The 23,594-nt window shown below is 40.3% G+C and overlaps 2 protein-coding genes across 2 annotated transcripts in view; one reads left to right on the top strand and one right to left on the bottom strand.

The window, feature by feature from the left end:
• Positions 1–23,594, bottom strand: part of syn3 (synapsin III) — a 90,424-nt gene that overhangs the window by 33,997 nt on the left and 32,833 nt on the right. The window contains exons 5-6 of the mRNA XM_035535878.2: positions 15,927–16,083; positions 15,223–15,312 (exon numbers count right to left, since the gene is read on the bottom strand). Of these exons, the coding sequence (XP_035391771.1) occupies positions 15,223–15,312; positions 15,927–16,083 (247 nt within the window). The remainder of the gene's footprint in view (positions 1–15,222; positions 15,313–15,926; positions 16,084–23,594) is intronic.
• LOC113587426 (metalloproteinase inhibitor 3) lies at positions 936–14,982 on the top strand. Its single transcript, XM_027026086.3, has 5 exons — positions 936–1,320; positions 6,709–6,791; positions 7,666–7,777; positions 10,022–10,143; positions 12,292–14,982. The coding sequence occupies exons 1-5, from the start codon at positions 951–953 to the stop codon at positions 12,487–12,489; spliced, it is 885 nt and encodes a 294-aa protein (XP_026881887.2). The 5' UTR covers positions 936–950; the 3' UTR covers positions 12,490–14,982.

Here is a 23,594-nt window from a genome sequence, read left to right as displayed (position 1 = left end):
TTCTGCAACCTCCCAGATGTGATGCACTGGCATTGGTTACATCAGCACATGTCACAAAACACAAGTCAAAGGCCATGAAGCTGGAGTCTAAGGGTCCACTGTCCAATTTGGCATACATCTAAGCTTTAAAGTGATTTCAAGTGATGGCTAAGTAGTCAGAGGGCGAGTTCCCTTCCTTGCTAAGGCAGATATTACATAACCAAACACCTTAAACACAACTCCTCAAAGCTCAAAAGATCAAGCTTTCTGAACTAGTTCTCCACTCTACTCTTTGGACATGCTTACAAAAAATCAAAAACAAAAATAAAAATTAGAGGAGGGGGGAAGGGAAGTATTAAGAGTTATTTTGGGTCCACTGTGAAGGATTACGAGTTTTGGTTTGCTGGTTTACCTTATCAAAAGACTGCTCTCGTCCTGTGTTTTAGAACTTTAGTTGCTATGGCAAGAGAGGGGAAACTGGATTTATGTAACAGTCATGTGTCTGATTATGAAGATTATTAAGTCTATTTGCTTTGCTTTACTCTTTTTACAGTCACAAAGGTGGTATCTGCAGCACCAAGATCTAAAACATTAATGATTAGGGGATTGGATATGACACAATGATTTAATAAAAAGAGTATTCACATTAACACTTTAATGTTTTGGTGGTACAGTGGTGCATTAATATTTAACAATATTTTTTAAAATGTTACTTTATTTTGGCTCTCAGTTTGACTGTCATATACAAATGCTACATACAGTCTTAGAGAACACATGTTGAAAGGAAATTCTTCATACAACATACCCTCACGTTTTATTCCATGAAGCATGCATTTTCCACCCATGCTGGCTCATAATGATAACCTTTAGTTGCCCAGACAACTAGAAGCATCAAAAGAGAGCGGATTAGTAAAGACCCTCCTCCCTTTTAATAACAAAAAAGGCAATTGTGAAGTCAATTCCAATATGTCATGCCTCTGTTATTTTTAAATGGCATCATCGACATTGTGATTGGCCGTGAACTGCAGAGCTTGTGGGTGGCGTTTTCATCTCACGAACTATATGTAAGTGACACGAGAGCACAGCGCACTGACAGCCTGAGTGGGGACTTCAGCAGTGGACCTACACATCGGTGTTGCGGAGAACTTCCGATAAGCCAGAGACTTCGCCTCGCGCAACGAAGGAAGTTTGACGCTTTCAGAATAAACTTCAAAATGAAATCTTGCCTCACATTGCTAAGCCTGCTGTTCATCTTTGGCAGCCAGCACGTCGACAAGCTTACAGAAGCTTGCTCGTGCGCACTGTCTCACCCGCAGGACGCATACTGCAATTCGGATATCGGTAAGAAAGGTTTTATTTATAGCCTGATCGCTCGCTTGTAATGTGTTTGATAATTTCACATGGCAACGATAGCTCCTTCCTTACTAGCTTCGTCATCTGTATACGCATTGCGTGGTTAGCTACATTCAAGTATTTTAACAGTTTGTTTTCAACCAGCGTTCCTTTCAGACATATCAGATTCGATTTTTGAAATTATGTACTGAGAACTAAATATTTACATGCATATTTTGGGTTATGTGGCGTAGTGGTAGAGACACGCTTCGGTTTGCTATGGGATCACAATGATTATTTGAGTAACTGGAGAGAACAGGCGAATGTAACGTAGATCACATTAAACACTAGCACGCCATGCACAGTAAACAGTATTCAATGCAAAGAGCACTTAGTGTATCGGGAATGCGCGTTCTTTACGCTCTCGTGCCACAAAAAAGTTTCAGACTGCAGCTGGAGGGAGGGAAGAGTTAACAGTAGCCATGGCAACAAGTCCCAGTAGGCATGTTTTTTTCCCCTCCTGAACAAACGACCACTTGCTGAGTAATATACCAGAATGCACTAGAAGCTAGACGCTTACACCAAAGTGTGAAGTAAACTACAAGACTTACAGAGCCCAGCCTTCGTTTAAATTCGAATAGGGCTTTATAACATCTTTCGGATGCGGTATAGCCTTAAAATAATAAAGCCTTATTTAGAAGTTGTCTTAGGAGGGTATCCGGACCGCCATTTACTGGTGCTGTGACTTGGTGGCTTTGTTGTGTAATGAATTTAGTAAGTGCTGCTTACAGAAGGGTTAAATGACAGTATGTGCCTGAAGTGAGTTCACCCAGAGGGAATGGCAGAGTTAGAGAATGGAGGTGAGCAAACATTTAAGAGAATCAGAGAGTGGGTGGCTAAAGAGGTGCTATTGTGAGCTGAGGTTGGGACTGCTGGTGGGGCCACATGTGATTTTACCCATCCAGCTGGTGTACACACAGTACTGGTCCACAAATAGCACTCTCAAAAAGAGACAGAGACTGAGATGGTCACATTGGTGAAGTAGGTCTATAGTAAACTACAATTGTAAGAGGGTTGGGAAGCCTATTTAACCCTTTAGGGACCAGGTGTGAACATCACAAGGGGGCCTGAAGTTCTGGCCGACAAGTGATTCTTGGCCTAGCAGTAAGCAGTGCATAAAACGTAAAGGTTGTGGCACAGAAACAGTGTGTGTTTCGTTTCTTATACATATGGCAAAGTTTCCATAGTACCCCTTGTGGGTATTTGTTGATCCTATGGCTCTCAGTTATATCCAGCAATACCCAGTTTCACTGGGCTCCTTTTCCTTGGCTGTGCTTTTAGGGGAGATGGATCGATCTTCATCTACTTTAATCTGCCTTGCACATGACCAAGGCCTGAGCCCTTGAGAAACTGGGGCTCTCCAGAACTTGCAGGTGCTGGGGAGCCCCACAAAATCCCCTTTACTCCAGGCCCTCTCTCATTCTGAATGGCTGTCCAGAGGGCTTTTGAGCACCGCTAATGCCTTGCTCTCCTCCTACAGAAACACAGTATGCTTGCTCCTTCTTCCAGTGCATGGGATGACTTGAAATTAAATGTCCAGGAGATGCTGTCTTGTTGATGTACAAAGATGAGTGGATACATGTTCAGTGTGTAAGCCACCAACAAGCTAAAACTCTAAATACACTGTAGAGATGTCCTGTAAATTACGGTGTTGGTGTGTGGGGTTGCAGTTTGGAATCTGATCTGGTCTAAGAATATGCATCCGATGAGGAATCCTAAACAAGTACTGTCAGTTTATCCCCACTGTCATGAAACCTCTATGTTTGATACCTAGTCTCTCTATCCAAATGTGTGGCATGAAGTCATGTGGTGTAGGTTAGTACTTAGCACATTGGTTGGCTATCTCTATCTGGATTTGTTCGCTTAAATCATTAGGAGGTGTTTTTTGTAACATTTTGGCAAGAGCTAATAAGAAGATTGGCAGATATGCAATCTATGCATTCCTTACGCATGTGCAAACATATTGCTGAAACGTAGTCCAAACATCTTGACTCAGACATCTGCTGGATAAATGAAATCCTTCTTGACTTTTGATAATGCATCTCCATTGCTGAGAGAAACCATTAAATGTCACTTTTAAATAGTCTCATAGTTGAGCCAAATGTTGAAAAATTTCTGTGGTTCACATTACTTAACATCCTTTACTAATACAGTAAAACTTTTTTTTTAACAAGCCAAAGAGCTATAAAGTTCTGCAGTTTTATTTTCTGTTAAATCCTAATTGATATTATACATGGCCTGTCCTTGTAGAACAACAGAATATGATTTGCAGTATACAGCCGCCTGTTTCCCTCTGGGTGTTTATAAAACGGCTTGTCTTTTAACTTCAAAGGCGACATGGAGGAAGATGACTCAGTCACATTTAGGCAGCCAATAGTCTGTAATCAGCAGCATGAAGATGAATCATAAATGTCATCCTCAGCGCTCCCCGCCTATCGAGGAATGCTGGAGCACAAATCCAGAGCAGATGATACCAAAAAGCTTAAGAACTGGTTACAGGTCTTGGTGTTCACACTAACAGTTCTGCTTTCAGTAGACTGCATGGTTCTGCACCCTTAACTACAGCCAAACATTCCAGTGTTGAGACCTAATGTACGTTTCTTCAGTCAAACACCATTTCTAGACACCGACCCATTTCCTGCCCATATGACTGTGCGGTATACCTCCAGGTAATAGAGCTGATTTCATGCACAGGGCCAGTTGGCTAAGTTTCGGAGGGGACTGAAATAGCTTATTCAGTAAGGCCTGGACTGAAGGGCTTTCATGCACCAGATTTGTGCTTTGCCCTACACTTTGGCCTCTAGATTCCACCAAAGCAGCCTAGGCAGTGTGGATAGGCCAGGGGCTTTGGGTACTGGGCAACGTGGCCTGGGCTGGATTGCACCATGCTGGAGCAGCTCCTGTGAGGGCATTTCTACAGGTACATGTCTAAGTCAGAAGTTGACTTGAGAGAACCAGAATGTGTCAGTAAACCTCTAGCCTATTTTTAGGCAACCTGTACAAATTCTCGTATTGTTTTCCAATTCAACTATATCATTTACAAGGCATTTCTTGTTCCTGGCCATGTTGAAGATGTGCAGCCTTCCAGTTTGGCTCAAGTGCAGTCTGGAAAAAAACTTAGGTGATTGGTCCTTTAAAGCTCATTAAGATTGCAAGTTTTCCTGCTCCCCAGTTCAACAATGTGAAAACTGAACTGCCTAATCATGCCTGTAATTTTCATCTTCAAAGAAATTAGTAATTTGCAATTTGTACATAAGCATCAGTGTAAAGTGAATGAGGCAACAGTCTTTGTCGAGCACAAACATGATGCATACAAGCTATATGAGTGCAATGACATTCAAATACATTGAAAACAAGCTTCCAGCAGTGGTTTCTGCACCAGTAAGCATGTCTTTAGGAATTACTGGCACACCAGAACATGGACTTATTTCTGTAATTTTCCCCCACATTTGTCTCACTCAGACCTAAAGAAATGACAACAGACACCAAGATAAAGATGTTCATTGAAACAGTTGACTGAACGTGTCGGCTGTGTGTGAACGACTGGTAGCAGAGGGTCAATGCAGGAGTCCAAAAATGGTTGAAGGGTTGCAGAAGGGGCACATATTATTCTTCAGCATGCTTTTGAGGTCTTATAGTGCCACCAGCCACTAAAGGTAGCAATCCTAACCTGGAGACTCTTCTACATTAGGGTTCAAGTTTAATGGTTTGACCACTGACCCCACAGTGTTTGATGACTGGGTTCAAGGTAGAAGCTGTAAACTAACCCTGGTAATACCATAAGAGGCAAAAATGTTCTTTACTGCTAGTGTTACCAGTACAAATACCAAGAAACCTCAATACATGTTTTAAGTATTAAAGCAGCAGAATTAGCCATACTGTAGATAATTAATTTAGTGGGTATCTTGACTCAATGCACTTAAATATCTGGGAGCAAGTCAAAGTCAGCAATTTTTAAGTTATTCATTTTATATGTTAGTTACTATTATGTAGGAATGTACTTAGAATTTTCTTGGTTAAAAAGCCATACTTAATTAGTACTGACTACTCTGATAAGCATGAGACTAAAAGCCAGCATAAACTGTAACTAATATCATGCTACTTTTAGCACATTGGTGATTTGACTTTGAGTTGCTTTGGACCTTAATTTCCCTGCTCTTCCCTAGCCCATAAGTGTGAGCTCAGGGACAGAGAGGAAGCGGTCTGATGCTGGAGAAGGTGCTAGAACCTTCTGTCCCCACTGGGCCAGAGGAATGAGCTGCTTTTCTTCTTTTTTTTTAGCCCAAGGAATGCGAGTCTTAAGGAAATGTGGGAAGGAAATTCCTGTGGGGAAAGATAACAAACATCCCCGTCGCTGTGAGATTCTGCTGTCACCTCTCCTCCCTTTTCTCTTGACTCTGCTCTCTTTGTCTTTTTTCTCTCTATTGAGACGAGCAGGTGAAATTCACACCCTGCCTGATATTCCCCAAGAGGGGTGGGGGTTGTTTGGGGGGCAGGGGTGGCAGAATCAGACACTACAAGAAAAGCCTATTCATTGTCACAAATGAACCTTCACATGTTCACTGCTTCCTTTGCAATGGGCCCCAGTCCTTCCAGCCAGCCTGCAAGGTCACATAAACCAAACCACAGACATTTTGACTATTTGGCCATATCTTGCTGCTGTTTATGTGAATCCAGTTGGATAAGATTGATGTATCAGATAGCTATGCAGTCTTCTGGCTGGCTGATGTGTCTATGCTGGCTCATATAGGTTTGTTTAACACTCTCGCGAAAGGCAAGATTAGAATGTGAGCTGATGTAATACTGACATGCCCTCATTCTTTGCTCTCCAAGGAGACTGTTCAGTTTCTCACCGAAAGACAGGCAGAAAAAATGATTGAGAGATGAGTATTCACATTGAGAATCACATGCATATATATATTTTCTATGCATGTAAGCAAGTCTCCAGTTATAAGTGAGATACCAGTGTGGTCAGCTACAGATGACTTCCTGTTTCTGAATAAGCTTTGTTTTATGAAGCTTTGCTTTATGCTCAAAGAAGACCGATAGACTACCGAGAATGCAAACCACTGACCCAGAACCCCTCCCGCCAATATGATAGCTTTCATTATGTTCTGAAGCGCAAACGCTAATCCATTTTCAGCCATACTATAATTCCAACTATCCCACTGTCTTAACTGGCAGAGAGAAACAGGTCCTGGAGTCGGTTTACTGCTGCTGATCTAACTTTGTTAAATTTAATAAAACCTCCTTGGGTTTCTTCTCAGCTCACAGAGCATGTGACTTGAGCTGTCTGGGTGAAATTAACCAGGATGCGCTCGTGTGCTTTGTTTGCAGTGATCCGAGCCAAAGTGGTGGGGAAGAAGCCCCTGAAGGATGGGCCCTTTGGCACCATGCGCTACACAGTCAAGCAGATGAAGGCAAGTCAGACAGCCATTGGGTCCGCTCACTCCAGCGTTGTAGTCCACCACTCTTATGCAGCTGCACTGCTATAACACTGTGTCCTGGACTCAAAATAGGCAAAGTCCAGGACACAACCCCAGCACTGTGTTCCACTCAGCCATCAAAGTATCCGAGCTGGATTTTGTAATGTACATTCCAAGTGCATGACTAATGCCAAGAGGACAAAGTCACCTGATCAAGACAGGTGCAAACTGTGGTACAGGCATGCAGGCATGACGCGGTGCACATCTACAGATGTCGAAAAGTTGAACCTTGCCCTTGAAAATGCTCCCTACATTGAGGGCAAAGTCTATTGTAGTTTAAACTGATCCTTATGAAAGACTTTGCAAAACTCTAGGCTTCTGTTTTGCCATGATCTGTTTCAGAGCCACGGAGCTGTAAATCGTGCACTTTCTGTCCATTTGTCTTATTTAAACTATGCTATGATAAATGGTTAACATTACTAAAAATAAAATCCCCTGGAAATGCACTAAACAAATGTTTTGTATTTAGAGCTCATGGTTTTCCCATAATCCTTGAGGGAGGGTTCATTTATTGTGGCTGGTCCTCACAGAATATTCACATTTTTCTAAGAATTTCCTGTTAGTTCCTTGACAAATAAATTGCACTTGTCAAAACAACATTTCTCAGAACAAGAATTTTGTTTGTCTGGAGGTATCTGATTAACTCAGTAAAGAGGGCAAAATAATTAACCTGAATTAAAACTAAAAACTGACTGCTCATTACTACCAATGTAAATAGAGTTGTGTCCTATATCTTGGAGTTTTGGTCAGTTACGTAGCTTTTCACACTGCTAAAACCTTTGCCTATGGTGTATTTCCACTCCTACAGATGTACAAAGGATTCAACAAAATACAGCATGTCCAGCACATCTACACAGATGCCTCAGAGAGTTTGTGTGGAGTCAAGTTTGACATTAACAAATACCAGTACTTGATCACAGGTAAGTTCCAGCCATGTCATTATTAAGCCACTAGTTAAACAACTGTGAGCCTCATGCAACCTTTGTGTGAACAAATCCTCTTCACTTGCTACCATCAATCATTTTTAATATTTATAATTTTCTTAGGCACAACCGAAGTTTAAGCATGATTCAGAGTTGTACAAATCATTTAAAGCCGTTCCCCAAAGCAAAAATAAAAAAACTACTGACTAATGGATTGTACCTACAGCTTCCTGTTTACTTTGTTTGAAGCAGGCTATTTGAGCTTGAATATAAAACATTTTGAAACTTGTATGTATAATCATGTTTGAAACTAGTTACATTTTTTACTCCGCTATTATCCAATGTATTTTCTCAATATAACTTGTGACAATAGCTATTTGTCTTGTTGGCTAAGGCCTGATGCAAAACGTTGTTTTCCACTGACTTCATATATAGCAGCAAAGTACCCGTTAATTAAAATACATTTATGCTATTTAGCAGTTTGTGATTCTGAACAGTCAATGCCTAGTTGGAATATCTGATTACACATGTCATCTCTGTTCCTCTTAAATTCCTCCCATTTTAGTCATGTGCCTTCTTGTATTTTACATCTGATTTCATGTCAAACCATATATTATTAATGTCTGTGATGGTACAGAATTTAAGTGACAGCTATTCCTCTATAAATGTTGATTTAGTGCTTTAGTTTTTGTTTACTGATGTCTAAAACAGTCAATTTTGACAAATAGGCTAATTAATGTCATTTTATTTATATATATATATATATATATATATATATATATATATATGTAAAACACACACATAATAAAATGTCAGTATTTATGGCAAATTGGTGAATTTAGTATAGTAGCATTTGTTGAATCTGAGTTAGTATAGTTATAACTGAAATGACAAACATTCAAAAATGGTCTTGTGTAAGGGCCATTATCTTGGCAAAAGCAGCAAAAAACTGAACAGTTGTGTAAGGTTTTTATAAAACAATTCATAACACCCTCCAAGGTTTGTTCAACATGACACAACTGTAGTAGTATTTTTAGGTATTATTAAAAGCACCGCCTATATTTGAGCTATAGAAATGAAGGTATTGAAGTGCATAAGGGCTGTTTGAGTGCCAGTCAGAAGCAAAAGTGACTACCATTTGTGGGTGCATGTACTCCTGCCCGTCTACTGCATACCGCACACTACAAAAGCAAGGTTGCTGGCGGCCAAAGTTTCTTGGCTTAAATACAGTACAGATTGTCACAAGGCAGGGGCAAAGTTATGTCCTTTGCAAGCAGCAACTCTCCTGCACAACCTGCTGCAGGGACTCCACTGCAATTCGTAGTAAAGGGTTTGACAGCTCTAGAAACTAGATACCGATATATCTTTGGCTGAGAGCCACAAGATTAAAGCTGTTTGACTTCGCCATGTGAAATACTTGCATAATGGGATGCCAAAGAGTACAAGACCTTGATTGTTGCAGACTGGTTGGATAGACACACACACACCCCAGCCCCCTACTCCCCTACCCTTTGTCTCTCCCACAAATGCACATCAATACAGCCTTCTCGGGTGTGTTGAATTTTAGCCCGTAATTGGGTATCACTCCTATGTCAGCCATGTCAACCTTCTGCTAGCTCTCCTGACTTGCACATGCACCCTGTGCGATGGCCTCCCGTGGACTTGCATGCACCGACCAAGAGGGCCCCGATAAGATCTGCTTTCACCAGCGACTAAAATAATTGGGCTGTAAGCACAAGCCACCATGAGGGACAGGGCACACGGGCTGTAGCTTCAGTCTGCCGCCATGCCAGCCCCGAGCTCGGCCATAACACCTGTCACTCCGGTCGGGATCCTGTCATAGGCTCTAAGCTGCAAACAGCCAAAAGCTAAATATATCCGTTAAAGGACCTTTAGAGAATCAAGATGTGGAGGGAGGTCATTTAATCTTAACGGCACAGGGCAAGATTATCTTACCGTAGTTAAAAGGCCTTTAGCCCTTCTGACCTAAATATGGTGTATTTATGTAACATACTGATTATAAAATGCATAAACATATGCTGCATATGCTACTCTCTTTGAGAGTTACCATGGCTACTTGATATAGAAGGATGCAAGTTGCATTATAGAGCCTTTCATGGTACACTACATATTCACCATTCGTTACATAAAACAGAAATGTCATTACAGGCGTATCTGTGATTGTCTCAATAAAATACAAATATCCAGCACCAATTATATCTCCCTCCCTTTTTTCCACAGGGCGTGTGTATGATGGCAAGGTCTACACGGGGCTGTGTAACTTTAACGAGAGGTGGGAACGCCTGTCCCTGGCTCAGAAGAAAGGGATCAACCACCGCTACCAGCTGGGCTGCAACTGCAGGGTGAGTGGCAGCGGCTGCCCAGCACGGGAACTGCAGCAGTCAGGGAACTCCAAGCAGGGGAGAGGCTACCCACACAGCACCGGCTCCAGGGACGGGCTCAGGGCCAGGAGCAGGAACCGCGTTTGGTTCCAACACAGTACACTACTCTGATGTGCCAGCGGTTTCTAGCCCACATATTCACTTACACAATAGTTTTGCATGGCTATACTCAGTGAACCAATTTCTCTATAGAAAAAAAGTCAACATTAGTTTATTCTATTCTAGAGGGCAAAACTTAATTTTGTGTTCCCCCGAAACAGTGGTAAAGGGCTTGCGAAATCCAAATGTTGAGCTTTCTGATGAAAATGATGGTTTTATGCCAGCAGTTTGCATAACCTGTTAACCTGCAATGCAGGAGAATATGCAGAGGAATGGATCCCTTTATCTTATCTGGGACCCTTACCTTTCTTGCATTATAACATCTGGATTTGACTACACAGATACAGTGTAGACTGGATTGTAGTAAATGTAGGGATGATATAGGGGAGAGGTGAGGGAGAAATATGCAGTGCCTTTTTTGCCTGTAAGTTTAACTGAGGATTAGAAAACAATATACTTTATGCATGACCTGCTCTCATGTGTTATGTAGCCAAGAAACAAAAAAAAAGTTAGTAAAATAGACATATATAGACAAAAACATAGTTTAGTTTTTTTTTTGGGGGGGGGGGGGGTTGTTTTGACCTTCTAAAGGTAGACTGAACAAAAATCATCTTTGTGTTGAAGTAATCTCTTTGTACATCCAGTGCTCCCCTTAAATGTCCCTGAGCAAATCAGCTATGAGAGTGCATGTGTGAGAAGGTGGCGACTGTGCACTCACACACTGGCTCATGCACTTTCTTCTCAGCTCAGTACTGGCGTCACACCTCACTAGTGCACATACTGACTAATTACACTTGGTTTTCTCTTTCCAACTGCTTGTTTAACAAATTATTATTCAGAGCTGGTGCATGCCAGTGCAAAGCATTTGTCTTAGTGTTGCATAGAGCTCAATGCATTGAGCTTTGGATTGTTTAAAGAAAATCTACAAATCCAGCATGCATATTGACCTTGCAGCTTCAAGACACTAAACGTAACATTAACCTTCTGGCAAAACTACTGCCTGTCTTAACATGAACCTTCCAACTCAGGCAATTCCTTTCAAGAGTGAGGCACAGGTGTGCATCAAGGAGCATGTCCTTATAAGGCATTTCAGAAATATTCTAGAAGAAAGGGTTTGTAAGATACATTTATGTAACTGATACACATTAAGTCCTGTATTCATTAGCCACCTGGGAAGTAATTTAAATCGCCTCCATTTTCTTCAAATATGAATGTGCATATTGCATTTGCATTGGTTAAGTTGAGAGAGGCATATAGCTGTCAATAAGCTCTTTTGCATACATAGTAACTGATTATAAAGTGAAGATAAGTGCAACTATTTAGCTTACAACAAAAATGAGCTTAGATGCTAATTGAGACTTAGGGAAGTAACAAATTCAATGTGCAAAGCTTACAGAAATAAATATAGTTCCATATAAATAACCTGCCACAATAATATGTCTTTCACTAAGTGAATCAATTGCTTGATAAGGCTTGAGCTTTATGAAGATGCTAAATCCAAACTATTCTTTGTTCCTATGCCCTACAATGCAGGTTCACTGTAATTACTTTTTAATAATTTAAAAGGGATAAAAGAGTATCACAAACATAATTAAGCACACACATTTACACTTTTTGGTTGCTTTTGCTGCACATGCCAAGCAAATAAACATCTGGGGCCTCATGTATAAAATTATGTGGGAAAGTCGTCTGAATTGGTGTGTTCTTCGGCAGAAGTGTTAAATTCTCATATATAATTGTATCAGCATCTACAGTTTTGAATGAAAATTTGACATTTTACAAGTTTTACCTGTAAAAAAACACTAAATAAATTGTATTTTTTTCTGTAAGTGATCACAAACTAACATTTAACATGAAATTATTTCATAAATGAGCACCCCTAGCGAGATTGTGTAAAACACAGTGAAAAAATAACCACAATAATTCAAAGCAGTTAGTCTACATCCTCCTTTACAATTTGAGTGTCTGCTTTTAAGATACATCTTTAGTCTTGCTCTTCTTTCTCTGTAGATTAAGCCTTGTCACTACCTGCCCTGCTTTGTGACCTCAAAGAACGAGTGCCTGTGGACGGACATGCTTTCGCACTTTGGTTACCCTGGTTACCAGTCCCGGCACTATGCCTGCATCCAACAGAAAGAGGGCTACTGTAGTTGGTACCGGGGGATGACCTCTCGCGACAAAACCACCATCAACACCACTGACCCCTGAACGCTCCACACATCATTCATACTTTTTTAAAAAAAAGTTTCTTTCTACTTCCACTTCTTTCTACTACTACTCAGACCTGTTTCTTTAAAAATGACCCTTAAGTCTACCTTGTTCCCACAGTTATCCATAAAGAGAAAGAGGTCATGCTAACTCCAATCCTGCCGATTATGCCCGCTTTTTTCAGTGCCCGTGGTAGCACTATTGATGTAAACAACCGTGTCCTAATGTGTATGGCTCTGCTGTGGCCCACACCAGCTGCATGCTGCTGTCCACGGAGACACATACTGAGCAGTTACTGCCTTCAGAAAGACACATCAAAGAGAGAAACAAGTTTCTTCAGGTTAAATAATGGGTTTCGGTTACTGCTGAAACTTGTGATTAAATTAATATTTTACATAGTCAGAGGTATGACATACTGGGGTTAGATTTGGAGATCTTTTTACCTTGTATCCTTGTAAGGTGAATCTCATAGTTACATTACCCAAACATGAAAAATTCAGACTGAACAAAGTTCATGACACTTTCGATACATTTAAGTTAAAAGAAGCTATTAAACTAAAAAACTAGAAAATGATTCTTACCTGGAAAATTCTTGTGTATTCCTTTAGGTCTTTTGAGAATACACTAACCAAGCTTTCTAAAATGCTGGCACTTTATTGACATAGCATTTGAATATAGAGTGCTTGTAGTACTCTAATATAAAGCAATAAGTGTTACATGCCATGAAAACTTTTTTTAAAGATTGGATGCCAACAATGCAGCATCATTGCAGCATCAGAATCTGTAGTGATTATCAAGATCCTCATGTTTCAGTTAGAGGGCAATATTTAGATGATGAGGTAATAATTTATGAAAGCAATATTTTCTGGCCCTCACAGATATAGTATTGTTTTTATGATGATTAAGAACTATATGAGTAATTGTATATGTGTGCAGGTATACATATAGTCCACCATGTATACTGTAAAATATCTATTTATAAATTATCTTTGCTTGCCTCCTGCTTTGTGCTCTAGAGTTCAGTCACAATATAGTATCATACATTCATAAAATATTTGTTTTAACAATCACAAATAAATATGATGTATATTTTTTACAAACACAGCAAAAATGAACCTTATAGCACAAAATTTGGGGAACATTTATTTTCTTGAGGGGGCAATACCTGAAATTTGTAGTTTTGTTTTTTATTTTGTTTCTCTTGCTGTTTATGATATAAGCTAAGAAACAATTATCTGACTGAAACCTCTGTTGTATGCTATAAATATTAATGTTTTCCAGATTAATTTTATTTACACAGAATTATACATTAGCTCTCTGCTTTCACTGCTCTTTATTTATGACTGTTCTTAATCTTGAATGAAAATCTGCCCCATAGTATTTAAGAAAGGGGAAATATCCTGTGCAAATGTATCAAAAACCAGGAACTAGAAATCATATAAATGCTAACAGTTCCTTGTTCCAAGGACAGTATTTCACCTTAAAGCATGCTTGTACAATGATGATGTTAAAAATGTTTAATTTAATGGTACTTCACTCCCTAAAAGTTAGCTGGCTGGTACTAATGAAATTTTTAAATGTCATTACATAAACAGAGGTTTTAGCTATGGAAAAATATTTCTATAAATGTAAAAGTATTAAACAATTTCAAATGAACTGGTGCAAATAATGTTGAATATTGTCACTAAACCTATTTTCTTTTACATTTGGGGAGTATTCACAGTATCTTCAGTCCATTCCTCTGTATGGGACTAGGGTGCCTGGAGATGATGAGGACATGGCCAGTGAATTCTGACAAGTGTTTGGCAATTGGCATTTCAATGAATGTTTAGGAACACAAAATTTGAAAGCATGTTTTTAATAGTTTCTGTGCACTGGTAGTGGTTGGGGTGGGGATTGAGCCTTCCTTTAGAAAAATGTGGGATATTAGTGCAGTTCATTGTAGAGCACTTGGTGAAGGTAAAACAATACCTTACTTGTTATTAAACAGTATTTGAAAATTACTTACTATAACAATGCCATTCCTCAAATCCCAAGCCACTTTAGTCCCCAGCATTTTAATATGGGTTATCTAGTGTCTGCTTAACACAACCTGCAGTCAGTTTTGTCATGGACGTGTTTAAAAAAAGTATGATCAGGAAAGTTTATGTACTCTCTCTGTGTGTGAGTGTGTCTCTGTGTGTGCGTGTCTCTCTCTGTGTGTGTGTGTGTGTGTGTGTGTGTGTGTGTGTGTGTGTGTATACACCGATTCCTAAGTAAGGGGTGAACATTTTTCTCATAGGGGCTTACAGAAATGTTTTGATTTTTAATTTCTGTTTTATATTTTTATAATAAAGATTTAATGAAAATCGCATTTGTGAACATGTCATATTTAACAAAATGTATGTTTATACTTTAAATATAAAATCCATTTTGATTACAAGTCTTAAAAATGGGCAGTGTATGTATATACATTATATCATAGTCCAAGTCTAAATAAACAAATCAAGTTTGTTCTTGTATGTTCGTACTTTTATAGTAATCAACACATGGTCACCAACAGGAAGCAGCTCCAATATATATAAAGTGAAAATAGAAAACATATACTGTATGTGCATTATTAGAGATTTAAATACACAGCTACATGTGAGAGTCTTGCTGGGCTAGGGCCTTACATAAATCTTAACTGCATTATGATTTGGAGCATTTTGTTTGTAACTCAGAGTTAATAAAATGGTAGATTCAGACACTCACCATCTGGGTGTGGTTGGGGAAGAAAGTCTGTTCGTTCAGTGGAAATTTCTCTGGACCCAAGGCATGATATAGGTTGATCATATGTGAAAACTGAACACAAAAACATTCAAGCAAAAACACTCAATGACCACATAACCATTGAATTCTTGAGTCATTAAAGGAAACATCATAAGAAAAAACTATGATGGGTCTGGCTGAGAAGTTCTGAGTTTAGGAGGAAGGACATGTTTTGTAATAAAGGCCTCATATACCCTCAGATGGGCCCAACCCCTCCCGCACTCCCTTAGAGTGTCTAGCATGTTTTGGCTCAATCAGAGGTCTGTTTTGTCTGGTGCTTATGCTGCACCAAAACAAAGAAAGATATGGTGGTGTAGCCACTATAATATCAGCTTTTTGTAAGTTGTATTTTCTGAACAGGTGCCCTTGCCCCTTAGAGATTTATCTTTGCTTACTGCTATACTTTCAGATATCATTCTTCTTGGTCTCATGTATATTGGGTATGGCTGGGTAATTTTTCTCTTAATCACAGTGTGTTGGGCTGGCTACTCTCGTTTATCCCATCTTACTAATTTATTGATAGTTTCCTAAATATATTCCTGAATTATAGAACTGGTATTGATAGGAGTGTAGCACCAACTTTTTTGATTAGTTCAATAAGCAAGAAACTTATTTAGCAAAAGCTCTAGCATTAAAGAGTCACTCACAATCCAGGGTTTGCTACAGAAATTGTAGATGGAGTGAAGGGAGTTGATGCTTGCCACACCCCCATATTGTAGACCAATCACAAGGCTTCTGAAGTCCTCCCCTGGGGTCATGCTATAGGCATGCTGGCGAATCAGAACAAAATCAGGTTTGAAGGACCTGCATAGAAAAACAACAATACAATATTAGGATTTGGGCCTAAATTTTTATAAACATCCTCAACATGGTGACCATTGATAGGTGAAACTGATGGTGTGTATGTATGTGTGTATGTGTTTTTACACTGGCGCCCTTATATATGATGTGGACATGTGAGGAGGAGAACAACTTCTGTCATTATCTGAGAGATAATATTTAGAATATAGAGCAGTGCTGAAGATGTAACAAGGACCATAGCTGCTGCAGCAGAACATCTACAGTACCCAGTACACATTTAAATTTTTTGAACACCTCAGTCCATACACACAACCTCCCTGCTTGGGCAACAGGCATTTTGAGCATATTCAGAGAGATTGCAGTGAATGCAGCAGAGCAGCTGCAGTGTTTCAAACTGACCCGTGTAGATTGTATCTGCCACAGCACTAACACATTCCATTTTGTCAGGCTGTTTACATAAAATGACTCCATTATTCAAGAGGCAGTGAGAAAGAGGAGAGGGAGGGCACAAGGGGGCCGATGTGTATTTCAGAAAGCTAATCTTTCCACCTGATCTATCTAATTAACACAGACTAATCCTTCGCATTACAAACTGTTCTGGGATTGAGGCCAGTCAATCTCAATGGGATTTGGGAGTGTTGTATTACATCTGGTTTTGATTTAGATAAACTTCCACTAGAAAAGCAGACCCTCATTGCAGGAAAGTTTGCGAAGGGCAAACCACAATTGATCATTGTTTCTTGTATTTACAATGGAGTCCATTCTGCCTGACTGCATTAAATTGTTGTTGAGACGTTTAGCAATAGCAGTGGTGGTGTTTTTATCAATATGAATCAATCAGAATTAGGTTTTTGTCACTTTCACACACATCCACACAGTTATTTGCTCTTGAATTCCAAGCCTTGCGCACTACCTCACCGCATTGAGAATCCTTATATATCTGTAAGGAAGATAAGGGTGCCTGAGTTCCACACAAAGATCGTGATTTGGGTAAGAAAGGGCGAGGACAGGAGCATCAGCCACAGCACTGGCACAGTGAAGAGGGCATCCTCTTGATTGGTTCACTGGCTCCAGACATAAGAATGTTTTAGGCTCAGAGCCATTAAAGCTACAGTATCAGTTTATGGTTCAGCAAGAAATACCCCTATTTGTAATTCAAACAGCAGAGTTAAACTTAATGGGGAACATTTTCACTTTATTTTACCATCCAACTTACATGATTCAAGTACAGTAATGCTATAAACTTTGAAAACATTCACAATATGAATTTCCAATACTTTCTTCTACTGAAAATACACCAAAACACACTGGCAATGTCACCTTTCTTGGTTGTCAAGTTTTCTCAACAGGAAGCCCTTACATATATTATTTCCCTTATTTTCAATTTACTTGAAGTAAAACGTTCCCAGATCATTTAAACTAAAGAAATATAATCTGAGGTTGATAGATCCTACCAATGTGTTTTTTGCTTGTTCTAAAAGGTTTTCCATTTGCAATGGCATCTTTCTGATCTCTTTTTGACCTCTAGTTAGTTTCTAGTTAGTCAGCTTTACAGACAGCTTGGTAAATAGAAAGGTAGAGACATGGGGGGGTGGGGGGTTGGGGGGGTATAGGAAATGGTCAGTACATAATGCCAAATAGGAGACCGAGTGCATCTCAGTGGGCCACTGATATAGTTACACTTCTTTGCTATTTTGCTTATAAACCTTATCAATTTTCTCCATCTTTAACCTTTTCCTTGTCCCTGAGAGAGCACTGGTTAACAATAAGGCTTTGTTTCATAAATATCCTTCACAATCAAATAACATTCAAATGCCACTATTTAGGTTATCCATGTTTTTTGTTTGCCGACAAGGGATCCCAGAGGGTTCCCTTGTGCAAAAAGTGTTCTAGGACACGATGTGACAGAATGACCATGAGGGAGAGCACCGTGACTGCTCCACTGTCAATCAATAGCCATTCATGCTCTTTATGCACAAGCAGATAAGAAGATAAGAAGTGAATATCACTCTAAATCAGGCCATGCTCAGGAATAGAAAACTATACACTTGAGTAAAAATAAAGTTAAAAGGATTTGGAAAAATGACATTAGAAACATTGGGTGTGGAGGTCCTTTGGTAAACACAGTGGTTATTTGGGTAATATTTGCCAATTTCCAACATGAATGGACAGAAATAATATGACTCTTCTTTTCAAGTGCAGAATTCTTCACATTTTTAGGCTGAGGTAAAAAACAACAAAAAAACATTTTACTGTATTTTTACACTCATTGTAGACAATAAAACTGCAGGTGAAAGGAAGAAATCAAATGTATAAAACATGGGTTACTTTGGGAGTTGGGAAGTTGGGGTGTATATGGGATCATGAAGCATCTATTTGTATATACCATGGTTTACATTTACTGGTATTTGAATAGGAATAATCAGTGAAAGGAAATTAGATGAAAATCTCAGAGGCGGGGGGTATCCTCCTCTGGTCGACAACGGACACATATGCCTAACTTTTACATTTTATTTTATGCTTCATTTACCATGTACTACTCCATTAAGCACCAACATCCCCACTATATACAATTTTCTGGTTGCAAATAAAATTAAATCTCTTCTGTAGGACGTCTCTTTTGTAATGCCTTTTGGACTCCACTTGCCAAATGTCCCTTTAGGATGTAACTGTCTTTTTGACACTTTGTCAAATGTAGAATACCTTGTCTTGATTTCTAGATGACTATACCCTGGAACAGAGCATAAATTAACTTTCTGTTAGTATTAAAGCTGAATACTGCAGAGTTTAAAGGAGTCAGGCAGGTCTTAATTGGACATACTTTGGGTGAACATCTATATCTCTGTTTCTCTCTCTCTCTCTCTCTCTCTCTCTCTCTCTCTCTCTCTCTCTCTCTCTCTCTCTCTCTCTCTCTCTCTTCTCTTTCTCTGAGTGAGAAACCACCACCCCAAAACTATCCAACCCACTTGGACTTCTCCCAGACCTCCAGATGCCTGTCAGCCCCTGGCATCGTCTATCCTGAGAAATGTTTTCATTACCTAGACCTAGTGGAGAAAGCTTAAAATTTCTTAACACAACAACTCAAATATCTCAATCTAGCAGTACATTGTCTGTTACTTACTGATGTGTGCAAACACAGAAGGTATTTGAGGCATGGTTTGAAGAGGTAGTGACATCAGAGAACCACAAAAAATCATGAGTCTATTTGCGATACATGTGAGTGGTTCTGGAACCAGCTCTGTCTGGCTGAGGCAGAGTAACCTACAAAACAGCGATGTCAAGAGCCTGGAAAAATAAGGGAGTCTTGTGGTGAAATCTGCTTTCCTCATCTACAGCATGAGGGAAGAATGTGGCGGGAAACGGGCAGCTGCCATGCATGACGGACTCCGACTCTTGATTCCACTGTGTGCAGAGATTGACATCAACTCACAATGACAGGTCCAGCAGCACATGGGGTAGCCTAGCTGTCATTCAAAATATGCTCAGAAATTCAGATCAAAACTGTGCTCATAATGTATGTACATGGTCTTACAAAGATAGCTGCAATTAATAATAGGGCAAAACTTTAGTAATCGGTGAGTGGAAGTGAACAAATAATATGGAAACTGCTCGATATCAGGTGATACTTTGTGTTTCTCATTAAGGTGATCAGCACCATGATTTACTGCCTTTAAATAGTCACAAGGCGTGATTGGACAGTAGTTGCACTCAACTGACTTCCCTTTCACTGTGGCTAATTTAGCCTCAATGCTCTAATAGGAAAAACAGTGCCATGGGCTGTGATTTGGTTTAGCTGGCTCACTGGGATGGGGGGGGGGGGGGGGTTGATGGGGGTACAGAAATAGAAATGGCATCAAAATGGGGTTACTTCTGCGGTTTAGATGAGGCATTCACTGTACTGGCACATGATCACGAAATCAGAGCTCTATTCTGGTGGCCTGGTGGGGACAAAACAGTCAGAGTTGAAGGCTTGGCAAATGCACAAGGATGGTGGTTTAATGTGCCATGACCCCATTGAGGCATAATTCTCCCACAAAGACAAAATTACCATTCTGCTTTTCCATATCAGCCCTCGATAAATTGGGATAAATCTGGATAAAAGCTATATCAAGATCCTGAAACAGCATGCGACAGCCTAATACCAGACTGCAGTCCCCATAATCACTAACATATGTGGAAATTTGTGGAAGGATCAGCCATCATAAATTTACACTAAACAGTAGAGGCAGGAAAAATGAATACCTACAGACTCATAAGTTCCAACACAACTAGGAAGGCTGTCTTGCGTCACTGACAACAAGTGTAAAAACAAGTAGCAAAATGAGGAGCACATCTGCTAGCAGTTGGTAGGAAAGGACGACAAGGCAGGGCAGCTCTTTCACTCACTATAGATTCTCAGTAACAAGGTGCTTGGCAGATGTGGTAGCTCTACCTATTCCTTGACAAAGAATTTAAAATTACAAACAAAGTGAGCTTTATTACACTTGATAGTGAGTCAAGTGTTGGGTCATTCTCTCAACCCAAACACTGGGTTATTTCAACTAGAAGCTGGGTCAAAAATGACTCAAGATATTTGAGTACCTTTAAATGCTAAGTTATTTAGTAATAACTTAAGAAATATGATTGTCATATTAAATAATGCGTGTTCTATGATATAACAATACATTTAAAATACAATAATTAATAATAAAAGAAACATAAAGTAAATACACGAACAAACATGAACAAAAATGCCTACATACACCCCCACACAAACAAACACAATATAGCCTTTGCACAAATAAACATATAGGCCTACACATAGACATATAGACCTACATAAACATAGAGGTTTTTGTACATATTGTAGAAATTCCTAACTATTCAATATCGAGATAAACGACCCATTCTCAATCCCATATGTTGACGTTTGAGCAGAAACTTTGGCGTACGTTATTAAGTTATTATTACATGGTGAAAGTGCTCTTTTGTGTCAGAGTCTGATGCACATGGCAGTTCCATTGAGTTCAAGTTATAGTCTACTGCATCCAAATCTGCCAAACCAAACCTGATCCATTTGTAATGTTTAAAGTATTTTTTTCTTACTAAAGATTTTTATATAATATTTATTGTGATGGCCCCAGTGCTGCAGGGCAAGGAGCAGGATGCACAGACCTCTCTTGACGGAGACAGACATTTATAACGATAAACAAAATGGCACTCACACGCAACAGGCAGTGTCAATACGTGAACATCTAACACCAACATGACTATAAATGCAGTTAATGAACGACAAAGTGCTACACACATACAGGGGTTTAAATACACACACAAATGATAATGAACCAGGTGCAGGTGTGTGCTAACAATACATATTTACATTTAGCTGATGCCGATGTGATTTACAATTCTGACTGAACACAGCTTGATCTCCAGGACAGCAAACCCCAGGACGCCATGTACATATATCACACAAACATACAAATCAACATAGCGAAGCCTGGTGCCCACCCAACACAAGGCATGCTAGGAGCCACCTACAAGGGAAGTCCGTGCCTCTCCCAGGGCAGTACGGTGATGCTCCATGGTGGCTCCAACCGGTCCGAAGGTGCAGCAACGATCCACAGCAGCCTCGATGGAGTTGAAAGCACCACGGCTACCAATGACAGACGCGGCCTCATCCGTACAGGAAGCACAGCGTAGACCAGTGGCGGCAGCAGCCTCAACACAACCGGAAGCTCTGCGATTGTGGATGACAACAGCCTTGGTGGCACCCAGCCAAGACATACAACATACCGCACTCACATGCACAGTAGGTGCATACAGCACCAAAGAGGTGCGCCTGTAGACAAAACAAAAATCGCACTGACACAACGGCCATTGGAAAGGCAGGCACAGGAGGCGTGTCCTTGGCCCTGCAGGACACGCAGCGGTGCATGTCTGCCCTGAGTCCGGACGTGCTCTAACGGACTACGGCCCATATGTCGCCAGCCGCCCAGAGAGAGCCCATCACGGAGGTAAAGCCCTTGAGGCAGTCCTCATCCTGGGCTTTAGGTGGACCCTCCCAGTACTCCTTGCTTGCACCTGAAAGAAAGAGAATAGACTACAGAAGCACTATCTAAAGACCTAGCTGGCCCAACTTGACCACCCACATAGTGGTCCCAGAGGAGCCAATCAGCTCCCCGTGGGCCCAGCTTGGTCGCACTCAAGCCCGCCAAGAAATTCTATAGGGGTTCCCCTCCTTGGCTGGAGCAGGCTGTGTCTTCCTCCTCCTCCTCCTCCTCCTCCAGTGTGGCCGCGAGCTCCGGTCGCGGTCCTCTCTCTAACATCCAGGGATCCAGGCAGCAGCTTGGGATGTTGGCAATAGGGAGCTCTCGGGAATAGCCGTGGCTAGCGGAATATCTCCTAGCATTGGAGCAGCACGCTTCATCGCAAGGCACGCCTGCTCTGTGCCATCCGTTAGCTTAGCCTTGAGCGAATCCTTGTAGGAAGTCCGTTCATCAGCAGTCGGTCATTCCTGTGGTAGTTGGTAATTCTGTGAGGCCCAGGTGCTGCAGAGCAAGGAGCAGGATGCAGAGATCTCTCTCGACGGAGACAGACATTTATCACACAAACGATAAACACAATGGCACTCACAAACAACAGCAAGTGTGAAAATGTGAACATCTAACACCAAGACAACTAATGACTATAACTACAATTAATGACCAACAAAGTGCTACACATATAGGGGGGTTTAAATATACACACATACATGACAATGAACCCGGTTGCAGGTGTGTGCTAAGAATAGAGGCGTGGTTACAAACAAGACAGTCAACAATGAATTCCGACTGCACACAGCTGACCATACCACGTGATCAGTGGGAAGGGGAGCCTTCCTTGACATTTATTTTGTAGCATAGAACTACATAGGCTTTTAGGTCGCATTATATTTTTAGTTCGGTTCCCTTGGTCTGGACCAAAGCAGAAAGATTATACATTATTGCATTTACACTTGGATTGTTTAGCATTCACACTGGCATATTTATAATCGAAAAGTAAAAACATAAATAAAAGGCATATGGATACAGACACATCCTGACTGAACAGCTTTTATTACGTATATTTTGCAACAATAACTACGATAATGCCAATCGAACTAGAACTGAGGCACTTGTGGGGTTTGTGTATGTTTCTACCAGCTGAAAATACAGTGGCTGAGAATTCTGTACTGACAGGAAGTGGTGAAGCATTGCTATGCCAGCATGCATAATTGCAAGCTGTGACTTTTTTTTTCTTTTTTTTGACACGGGTATTAAACCCAAAATTGTAATGCATGATATTCTACCTCATATACAAACATGGGTAAGTTAGCTAAATTTAGCTGCTGTCAGCTTGCTAACTGGCTTGCTTACAAAGGCCAATCTACTGTGGCTTCCTAAATTAACATGCATTTCAAAACGCTTTCTTACTAAAATAATAACCATTTATTATATTGATTATTTTACTTTTATAAAAAAATTAATACTTTTGTACAAATAAGTCTACAAATA

This window comes from Electrophorus electricus, chromosome 4, assembly GCF_041902795.1.
Source record: "Electrophorus electricus isolate QZ-2024a chromosome 4, ASM4190279v1, whole genome shotgun sequence".
NCBI classification, from domain to species: domain Eukaryota; kingdom Metazoa; phylum Chordata; class Actinopteri; order Gymnotiformes; family Gymnotidae; genus Electrophorus; species Electrophorus electricus.
Note: the sequence above shows the minus strand (reverse complement) of the source record. Positions and strands in the feature narration are given on the sequence as shown.

Coding starts and splice junctions, on each gene's coding strand:
- LOC113587426 (XM_027026086.3), top strand. CDS start 951: ATGCCTCTGTTATTTTTAAATGGCATCATCGACATTGTGATTGGCCGT. Junction 6,792..7,665: donor ACACAGTCAAGCAGATGAAG/GCAAGTCAGACA, acceptor CCACTCCTACAG/ATGTACAAAGGATTCAACAA. Junction 10,144..12,291: donor AGCTGGGCTGCAACTGCAGG/GTGAGTGGCAGC, acceptor CTTTCTCTGTAG/ATTAAGCCTTGTCACTACCT.